At 35.4% G+C, this 10986-nt stretch overlaps 1 protein-coding gene and 1 pseudogene across 1 annotated transcript; both read left to right on the top strand.

Annotated features, from left to right (window-relative positions):
• Nucleotides 1–3395: 3395 nt before the first annotated feature.
• LOC107657601 (probable 2-ketogluconate reductase) lies at nucleotides 3396–5890 on the top strand (annotated as a pseudogene).
• Nucleotides 5891–6626: 736 nt separating this feature from the next.
• On the top strand, nucleotides 6627–9454 carry LOC107657620 (partitioning defective 6 homolog gamma-like). The gene is made up of 3 exons (XM_016445775.1): nucleotides 6627–6703; nucleotides 7225–7447; nucleotides 8375–9454. Exons 1-3 carry the CDS (start codon nucleotides 6638–6640, stop codon nucleotides 9322–9324), a joined length of 1239 nt encoding a protein of 412 aa, XP_016301261.1. The 5' UTR covers nucleotides 6627–6637; the 3' UTR covers nucleotides 9325–9454.
• Nucleotides 9455–10986: the final 1532 nt, after the last annotated feature.

The following is a 10986-nucleotide window of genomic DNA, read 5'->3' as shown; positions in this document are numbered from 1 at the left end:
AACATTCATTAACCCCCGCCATCTAACAGTAACCGTCGCACATCTAAGACATGATGCATGCTTGAACAAAGAGAAGGAATGAAAGCCGTCATGTGAACGTCTGTCATTCTAATATGTATTATCCAGACATTTTATTCGTTTTTTTTTTAAGAAAAATCATGTTCAATTTTATTAAATATGATCATTAGGCTTTTGAGGAGCCTTTATTTCTTCAGCTCTCAATCACTGCATTATATGTTTGGATCATTTTAATCTAATTTTACTGAGACAGATTACTGGAGATATAGAGCGACCACTGATATTTAGATCATTTTATGTCAGCATCTGCTCTACTGTTATAAAGATCTCACTGATTTACAGCACAAGAAAATTACATTGACTTTTTCCAGGTGTCTCTCCATATTGTGACAAATGTCAGACTGATGTAGCCACTCCCTTGCATAGTTATGTTCTTTGTTCTAAGTTAATCTCATTCTGGACTGAAGTATTTAAAACTCTGTCAGATATTTTACACCGTGTATTAGAGCCCGACCCACTTCTTGTGATATTTGGAATTTCTGATAAAATCATGTCACTTAAAAAATCTGAACAACAGTTGCTGTCCTATGGACTTATTGTGGCAAAGAAACTTATCCTAAGGTTTGGAAAACGACAGAAACCCCATCAGCTAAACTTTGGTTGGAAGAAATGATTAAGGTACTACATTTGGAAAAAATTTGATTCCTGTTGGTAAATAAATTGGATAAATTTGATAACATTTGGTCTCCTCTTCTCCTATATCTTGAAAATGCAGGCTGAGTAATCATGCGGTGTTGGCTGCACCATTAGTGTGGTATGATTTAAGTCCCTAGGGTGGGGAGGGAGGTAAGGGGTTGTTTTGTTTTGTACCATAAATGTTTGTTGTGCTTGTACGTTCAGTTTTTTATGTGTTATTTAGGTTTGTATGTATATATATATATATATATAACTGAAATCATGGTATGTAACAATAACTATTGGATTGTTTCATTGAATACCTTAATAAAAAGATTTAAACACAAAAGGCATCATATTCAGTTATTTTACATTTATTCATTTAGCAGACACTTTTATGCAAAGCGATTTACAAATGAGGTCAATCACAAGCAATTTATCATAGAAGAGCCAGCAATGTGCTGCCGAGTTACAAAAATAACGTAGAGCAGAAGGATAAAATTTAGAAAAATAAAGAAAAGAAAATGAGAGATTTAAATATTTAGTTATTGGTTGGTTAGTTAAATGTGTCATCTCCATAATGCTTAGAAAACTGTACAGGCTGTTCCTGAGTACATGGGCTGGAAAAAAGTGCAAGATGGGATATTCCTGTGATTGTGCGGCTTAAGATCTGCTGAAGTCTGTTCTTTGTCTTTCTACCAGGAGGAATGTTATCATTCAGCCTGAGCCTGAGGGCAGATAGGCCTCTTTAATTGGAGCAGCGTTAAAAATAACCTCAAGAAGTATCAGGAGCATATCACAGCACAAGTGCCCATTTAATTACGCCTGAGATTGTGGCTAGAGTTGTACATGCCAAAGATAGGAAAAGCAAACTGAATGAAGTTGGTAATGGTTTTGGTGTACAAATGATTAGACCACTGTACAAAGAACCACGAGAGAAAATACATTTTTTAAGATGTGTTTTATATTTTATAATATCACACTTCTGGACTTTTAAGTGAGATCACAGTCACTGAATCCATTAGGATGCACTGGAATTCATGAGCATATGGCTGATGGCTGTTACAATGTAACTTGTCCAGTTAAAAAAGAGGAATATTGTAGTACCCTTAGATTTGTTAAATCACATGAGCCTGTTAAAGTCTGCAAAACAAGTATATTTTCTCCCATTTTGTTCTAAAAATAGAGTTTTAAGTAGACTATGAATGCTGTAATTCACTACTAATAATGGGCCACCCTGCTGGCAGGAGAATCAGTTCATCACTTTAAAACATGCCCATTCCCGGGGCAGAGTCAGAGATGTCTAATTGTGAAGCACTAGACTTTGAAGAGAAGTCAGCAGAACAGAAACGATTTTTGGTTGATTGCCAAACCAAGCAAACTTTCAAGGAAGTATAGTTTTCATACAAAGACACGACACAATTCAAGTTGGTAGAGATTGATCTGCTTCAGTAGATTCACAGTATATGCGTTGTTTACATGAAGAGTTGGTCAGATGTTAAATTAATGTATTAATATAACAAGGTATTATGACTATCCAGTTTCTTTGGATTATTTATCTACTGTCATCAAAAACTAATAGGCTGAACATATACAATGTGTGTGTGGCGAACAGTCACTCAGATATGGTTGTTGTGAACATTTATTGTGGCATAACTTCAACTGTAGCAGATGGATTTGGGGTGTTCAACATGAATCCACCAGGCTTCATTGTATTATATCCAGTAAATGAACAAATCATGACTCATTTTGTTTAAGACAATACATAATAGCTCAAGAATGCATTTAGTGTCATTTTTTGTGGAAATGAAAACATGTACTTGCTAGGGTTTCATTATATTGAATTATTTGATAGTTGATTTCTGATGCTGAACCTCTACATGTGAATTTTCAAACAGATGGAGGCAAAGCTGGAGCTCTGCTGCAGCCATTAAAAGCCATCTACTAACAGTTCTGGAATTAATGCAATGTCCCTCAGAGCCGTCAAAGCCTCCAACATTTAATTTTAGGCCTTAAAATGGTCCTTTTTTGTAGCAAATTCACTCTTCACGTGGTTGGTTGAACAGCACAATTTAAGTGTTATAAAATCATAAAACTATGGCATTCAAACAATTTGTAAATGTGAGGGAGTTTTTGACGAAATATATGATAAGATTTTATATTTTTAGTTGGATTATTAATTAATCTACTCAGAAAAATACAAAATGAACAACAGGCTAAACCACAATACCAAAGATGTTGTCAAAGCAAAGCATAAATCCTTAATTATAAAGTGCTTGTGATCAAAGGAAACCATACCATTCATAGAAAATCAAATCTGGAAATAATAGCCAAAAACACGAAGCACATGTCCATCAAATAACTACATATTTACTCAATCTTGTGACAGAAATGCAACTAATCCGTTTCATGAGCTTCTAACGACCCCTTCTGGTTATTGAGTAACAAGCAACTATCAAACTCCCGATGATGAAACGTGACAACAGCCGATTTGTAAACAGTTCGAAGTAGGCTTCTGTTTTTTGTCGCCTGATTTTTATTATTTTTAATATCGGCTGAACGGTTATATAATGATTTGCAGAAAGCCACCTTTAGTCTTAATGGTAGGCCTACTTGATTAACAATGTCCGGAATATAAAGTACAATGTTGCACATGATTTATCCTGGGAACATTCAGACTACGATCGACTGTCACACAGATGATGAGAAGAATGGTATTTTATATAGCCTAAGAAGTTGAAAGACGAATGCCTTAGCCTGTTGCTTTATTTACATAGTTATTGCTGTTTTATGCCAGCACGGGCTAATTTGCTCACAGGTTGTGGAGAAACCATGCACATTAGCTACCACACTTGGAGCGCCCCGAGGCATAGTGTTTTGCAACTTGTATCGAGAAACACTTCACTATAATCCCATATGAGTGGTTTGTACAGAGGAAAGCCGACTTCGCTGACAAAATCCAGGCATTGTTTGTGTGGGGTGGCGTTATTAAAGTTGATCAAAACCTGTTAAAAGTCTTTGTCTAACCTCAAAGCGGTTGTTAATGGTGGGGTGGGAGTAGACCACCTTGATATTCCTCTGATCAGTAGCTTTGGAGTCAAAGTTTCCAACACTCCTCATGTGGTGGATAATGCAATGCGGATATTGGCACGAGTTTGATGTTGGCATCTGCAAGGAAGATAGTTGAAGATGAGGGCTGCAGTTTCCTTTCTAGAATTTCTTCATAGTTAATCATATTGTTCAGTGAATCCATTGTGAATTTCTTTTTCTATGCAGGACACCATTTTTCCAAGTTCCGGGAGTCTGATGATTTTCCAAAATTCCTCTCTAGACACTGATGTTAGCGGGGCCACCCTGGGCATCATCGGCATGGGTAGAATAGGATACAAAGATGAAATGTTTGAGATGAAAATCCTCTACCACAATAGGAATCGAAGGTGAATCTGTTGGACTTTGATTGAAATATTCACACTGTCACTAAACAACTTCTCACCAGCTTGAGTAATATGTAAACTATCAGTTTTATGTACATTTTTCTATAGGAAGTGGTTAGCCATTGCATTAAAATATTTGAAAAGTCACTGATGTACACTAGGCTACTGGTCAAAAGTTTGGGGTCAGCTGGTTTCTTTTTTTTTTACCTTGCTTTTATTCAAAGATTAATTAATTTGATTAATTAATTTGACACTGAAGACAGGAGTATTGACTGCTGAAAATTCAGCTGTACCGTCACAGGAATAAAGTTATGAAGTATTTCACAATATTGCTGTATTTCTGATCAAATAAATGCAAAATGCAAAAGTTTGGGGTTGGTAAGATTTTTTAAATGTTTCTGAAAGTCTCTTACACCAAGACTGCATTTATTTGATACAGCAATATTGAAATACAGCAATATTGTGAAATTAACTATTAACTAAATAACTAAATTAACTATTAACTAAATAAACTATTACAATTTAAAATATCTGTTTTAAAAGGTATTGTATGAACATATATTGTCAATATTGCAAAAATTCCTTTCAGAATTAAGTGTGAAATTACAATGGTGCCTTTCAGCTAGGTTACATATTTAGTCTGTGATTGGGATAAAATGTAATTATCAAGCTTCTATACAAGGCCTATGGGTTGTGGTCAGGACTTTTTAATTTTAGATTGGCTAACTGTAATACTTAAATTTAATTTTACACTCTTAAAAATAAAGGTGCTTCACGATGCCATAGAAGAACCTTTTTGTCTAAATGGCTCTATAAAGAACCTTTAACATCTGAAGAAACTTTCTGTTTCATAAAAGGTTCTTTGTGGCGAAATAAGGTTCTTCAGCTTATAAAAAGGTAAGAAAGAGATGGTTCTTTAAAGAACCTTTGACTGAATGGTTCTTTGTGGAACCAAAAATGGTTCTTCTATGGCATCGCTGTGAAGAACCTTTTAAGCACCTTTATTTTTAAGAGTGTACAGTGTTTTATATGTTCAGGTCTGAGAGTGATGAGAGAGCAGTTGGGGCCACATATTTCGCAAGCATGAAGGAGCTGTTACAGAGGTCAGACTTCTTCATGGTGGTGGTCAATCTGTCCCCTCAGACGCACAAACTGATTGGTGCCAAAGAGTTTGCCGTGATGAAACCCAATAGCACCTTTATAAACATTAGCAGAGGTAATCTAATAGGCTGGAACAAAGCAATCCATTTAAAGAGAAGCAGCCCTGTTTGAGAACTACTTTTCTTGTCATAGGCTTGGTGGACCAAGATGCTTTAGTAGATGCTCTCCAGAAGAAAATGATACGAGCTGCTGCTTTAGATGTCACGTATCCCGAACTACTTCCCAGGTTTGCTTTGCTTGCCACGTTTTTAATAAAGTTGCTTAAGTCTCTATAAGTAGTATAGTAAAATTGCAAGCCTAAATGTTTTTTTCATTCCTGTTGTAGTATAAATGATATGCTTCTTGGTTATATACAGGGATCATCCCCTGCTGTCCTTTCCAAATGTCATCGTCCTGCCCCATGTAGGAACCCACACCGTGGAGACCTCACAGATCATGGTGGAGAGAATGGTGACCAATGCCTTGGCCGCTGTAACTGGAGGCCAGCTTCCTGATGAAGTCAAGGCATAGAGCCAGAGCACAGAGCCATCTGTTCCTCTTTGGTTTTTAACCAGCAAAACATAGAAAAAACGAATAGATTTGGAAATCGTTATATTTTGTTTCATGATTAAGTTTTGTGATTTGTGAGTATGAGTCGCCTTTTAAATGTTTAATGAATGCTTTTTATGCTAATTCAATATAGAATATTAAAGGATTTGTTAAATTGAACAGCATAGTATAAATTATTTTTTTCTTTCCAACAAAATCTCTTACGATTTCTGGTCTTTAAAAAAATGATCCTGATGCTAAGAAAGAATTACTCAAAAATAAACTTCACAATACAGTCATGTATGGTGTCTTGTCGTACTTTATACTGCACGCATGCTGTTATGTGGATTTTAGGTAACTTATTTCTTGTTCCTTTGTTATTTATATGTAGTTACTGTATAGTCATAATATATATTATATATACACACACACACAAACACAGAGAGAAATAAAGAAATACTGAAACTATCATAATCTAAAAAATACATCTCAGAATATCATACAGTTCGTTTCGTCTCTCTCTCTCTGTATGTATTTAAAGTATATATATAAAGTTTGTTTATCTGTGTATTCTTCACAAATTTTGTCAGCTGGCTCACAAATAGCTTACTGCATGTTAATCCAAGCGATTTGCCGATACCAAATACAAGAGATTTATAAGAGACAAATAATCGACTAGTGTCAGGAAAGTGTCAAGCCATTCGTCCTGCTTTTCCGCGTTTTCAGTGATGCGAACACGTAACGCTATATTGTGTCATGCACAGCCAAACAAAACCCGAGTGGTTTGCGATTAGTGGCCAGTTGAGCGCTCATCGGACAACATGAACCGGCCATTTAGAAAGTCTCAGTCTCTGCGCTGCTGTTCGTTCCTCGAGGTGAAAAGTAAAGTAAGCTGACATGTACTTTTATTCTCATTACTGATCTGTACCATGTAGGCTATCTGTCAGTTCTTATATTGCAATACAGCATCTTTGTTTTTGGCGGTATGCATTTCTTTTATGAGACTTTGCTAAATCTTTTTTGAATTACTCATTCTTCATCCAGATTTGAAATTCATTCACAGAATTCTTGTAATGTATCTTACATGAGTCTCAGTGGTTATCTTGGCGCGCTTATCTTTAGTCTAGTATTATTAGACTGAAGGGAAATACCTTTGTAAACAATAACTTAAACAATGAAAACCTTCACAATATCCAGAAACGGCTCACTTCTAAAATATGTCCATTGTTTCAGCTGATTGAATGCAGTCCCAGGTCACTCACTGCTTCTGCAATTTATAAACCTTATAGTATCAAAAATGAACCATATTGACCGATTTGTCCAGTAGAACTTAAAAGTGTGATTAAGATATTAAGTGTGTTCAAATAGCCTATATTATTTTCATACATTTTCACTTGTCTTTCTCCAGTATGGAGCAGAATTCAGGAGGTTTTCCCTGGATCGTTGTGAGCCTGGCAGGTATAAAGACTTCCACAGGCTCATTGTGCGTTTACATCACTTATGGCAAATGGATGTCCTTATTGGCTATGCGGATGTCCAGGGAGAGCTACTGCCCATCAATAACGATGACAACTTTTGCAAAGCTGTGACCTCCACACAGTCTTTACTGCGTATCTTCATTCAGCTTCAAGGTATATGGGAAGAGAAGCTATTTCTAAATATCTCTAATTTCCTTTTAAATACTCTCTACTCCACAAGTCTGCTTTCCTCTGCTTTTCTCTTTCCTCTCAACTTAAATATCATAATGTTATGTGTGTATGTATCAAAGAGCACTATTTTCCAAACACATAACATGGATATAAAGTCTTATACTAATATAGCAAGACTTCTCTCTGATTCGAGATAAATTGTGAATATTTTATTACATGGAAATATAATATTTAGATCTTAAGTCCTTTAATCAAGGAATTTTTTTTGTTTTCTTTTTGAGCTCCTTGAAGCAGAAGGAATAGAAATAAAGGAAGGAATTTATCTAGCTAGGAATCATGTACTTGAGTATAATTGCTTTGTATTCCCTTGTGGTGTGTTTGTTTGCCAGACACAGTAGATTATCTTGTTGCTTTCCATCCTAGTTCATGTGATCTCGGCAGAGTTTTTAGAAGTTCCATAGTAATATGGAAATAATTCTGAAAATAAATGAATGTAAGAATAAATATAATCAGAATGAATAAATATATTTAAAAATACAGAAATAATGAGAGTTAGGAATATATAATTATGTGCTAAATTTAGTGAAGAATTAGTTTGCTTCATCAAGACATTTATTTATTTGTTTGTTTAAATTATTGAATTTATTTTTATTTATTTTTTAAATTGGACATACTTGGCCCCCCATAAACAGTTTTACATGCAAATAAATAAAATTTAAGCTAAAATTTTAAGCAGTTGAATTTTTAAATTCAAGTTGAAAGTCTCTTCTATAGACAACATCATAGCAAAATGCGATGACACTTAAATACAAGTTAAAAATATAATCATAATCATCTGAGTCTATGATTTCATAATTTCAGAACAGCAGAAAACACTTTGCTCAACTTACTTCCCACACTGTTTTACAGAGGAAGCTGACCAAGATCTCGTGGGTGCTGATGATACAACAAAGCAAAAGAAACCTGTCAGCCAGAGAAAAACACCATTTCAGATCAGCATGCCACAGAACTTCCGCCCTGTTTCTTCCATCATTGACGTGGACATCATACCAGAATGCCACAGAAGAGTGCGTCTGTATCGCCAAGGCTCGGACAGACCTCTGGGGTTTTACATCCGTGATGGTACCACTGTCAGGGTTACTCCTTACGGTCTGGAAAAGGTTCCGGGCATCTTTATCTCACGCATAGTACCTGGTGGACTGGCAGCTTGCACGGGACTGCTGGCCATTAATGACCAGGTCCTGGAAGTGAATGGTATTGATGTTATGGGGAAGTCCTTGGATCAGGTAACTGACATGATGATCGCCAACAGCCATAATCTCATCATCACAGTGAAACCTGCAAACCAGCATAACAACATAAGGCGAAAAAGCTGCATTTCGTCAAGCTCAGGACACTATTTTGATAGTATGCACTCTGTAAGCTATCCAGGGTTGCCTATGATAATGAAAGCTTATGGTTTAGGTAATGGCTCTGAGAGCGAAGAAGATGCAGTGGTTATAGAGAGCCCCATCAAACACCTATCCCAACATTTGGGTTTTCCAGCCGCCTCTCATTTTTCTCAGCCACATGTTAATACTTCCTACAGGCCCCAAGTTTCTGCTAGACGGCCCAACTCGCTCATTTCGGCAGCTTCCTATCACTCTCAGCCTTGTCTCGCCCATGCAGGTCACACTGACCACAGCGACCCTCTTCACAGGAAACGAACCTCCCAACAGCATTTCAGTTGTAATCCAGCTATCATACAGGGAAGCTCCAGTACCCATGATATACTAAACACGTGGCACGTAGATCTGAGTTGCCATTTACTGTTGCCCCAGGGGGCAATGGAGGAAGATGGAATTGTTGTCATTTTGTAAAAGATCAACCTTTGAAAATACACCACCAATTTTAAACTGTGCACTACAATTTATAAATTACTCTATATATAATTACTTGCATGTCAGGTTTTTACTGATTACGTTTAAGATTACTATAGATTCTGTATGTTATGAGAACTTTTTGTTGTAAAAAATTAAATACACTCTGAAAAGCCTTGGATCGTTCACCTAAAAATTAAAATTCTGTCATCATTTACTCACCCTCATATTGTTCCAAACCTGTATGAATTTTTTTTTTTTTTGGAACATAAATGAAGAAATTTTGAAGAATGTTGGTAATCAAACCGTTGATGTCAATGGTGACTATTGACTTCAACTGTATGTCTCAAAATATTCTTTTATGTTCCACCGTAGAAAGAAAATCACACAAGTTTGGAATGACATGAGGTTGAGTGATGATAGAATTTTTATTTTTGGGGGAACTATGCATTAAATAAAATTAATTGGAAGATACAGTAATTTTTACATTTAATTAAATGTAAGCTCTGCTGAAATACTTTGTGTAGTATAAACATAACTGAAAACCCCAATAAATTGAGATTAATATGTGTTGATTAAATGTGTTAGACTAACATCATTGAATCTCATACAGTTAATGGCTATTAAATAGCGTAAATTGGTGTTTTTCTACCATACATAGAATATGGTTTCTTACAAACAAGGTAATTATTTTAGAAATTTCTTATTACGTACCATACAACATATATATGTACTGTATATATATGAATGTAGTCCAACACAATTTGATTAAAGGGATAGTTCACCTAAAAATGAAAATTAGCCCATTATTTACTCACCCTCAAGCCATCCTAGGCGTATATGACTTTCTTCTTTCAGATGAATCCAGTCGGTGTTATATTAAAAATTGACTTTGATCTTCCAACTGTCTTTAAAGAGTTAATTGAATGAATTACTCACCCTCAAGGCATCCTAGGTGTATATGACTTTCTTCTTTCAGTCTTTTCTTTTTAGAATCCAGTCGGAGTTATATTCAAAATTGTCTTTGATCTTCCAAGCTGTTTAATGACAGTCAGCGGGTGTTGCAGTTCATCAGTCCAAAAGAAGTGAAATAAAGCGCATCCATTCATAATTGAAATTTTGAAACAGTAGAAATTTACTGTATCAAAGGTAGGTCTAGATATTGATGGCAAGATAGAATTTGATCAAAATAAAGTTGCTAATTTAATTAATTCTTTTCATTAATTGCTAATAGTCTACTTGATAAGCTTCCTCTGTCCAAAGGAAATTATGGGATTGATTTTGTTAAGAGATTTTATTAAAACAAGGGGTTTTGCCAAATAGTTTTTCTTTTGTTAAAGTTAGTGTACATCAAATTACTAAAATGCTAGAAGAGCTTCAAGTGTCTAAGTCAACTGGGCTGGACAATATTCCAGCTAGATTCTTAAAGGGGTCATATGATGTTGCTAAAAATGGGGACATAATTACGGATTATAATGACTTATACTGTCTTTTTAACATAAACATAACATAATGTTATGTTATAACATAACACAACATTTAAACATAAAACCATGTCTGCATTTGTGATCGGAGAAATGACAAACAACAAGTGCTACTCTACATTGCCCAAAAAACTCGCGTTTGAATCGTCAGTGGCAAATTCTTTAAATATAAAAAAAC

This window comes from Sinocyclocheilus anshuiensis, unplaced genomic scaffold (assembly GCF_001515605.1).
Source record: "Sinocyclocheilus anshuiensis isolate Anshui unplaced genomic scaffold, SAMN03320099.WGS_v1.1 scaffold43, whole genome shotgun sequence".
Lineage (NCBI taxonomy): Eukaryota > Metazoa > Chordata > Actinopteri > Cypriniformes > Cyprinidae > Sinocyclocheilus > Sinocyclocheilus anshuiensis.
The sequence above is the reverse complement of the archived record's forward strand: the minus strand, read 5'-3'. Positions and strand labels throughout refer to the sequence as shown.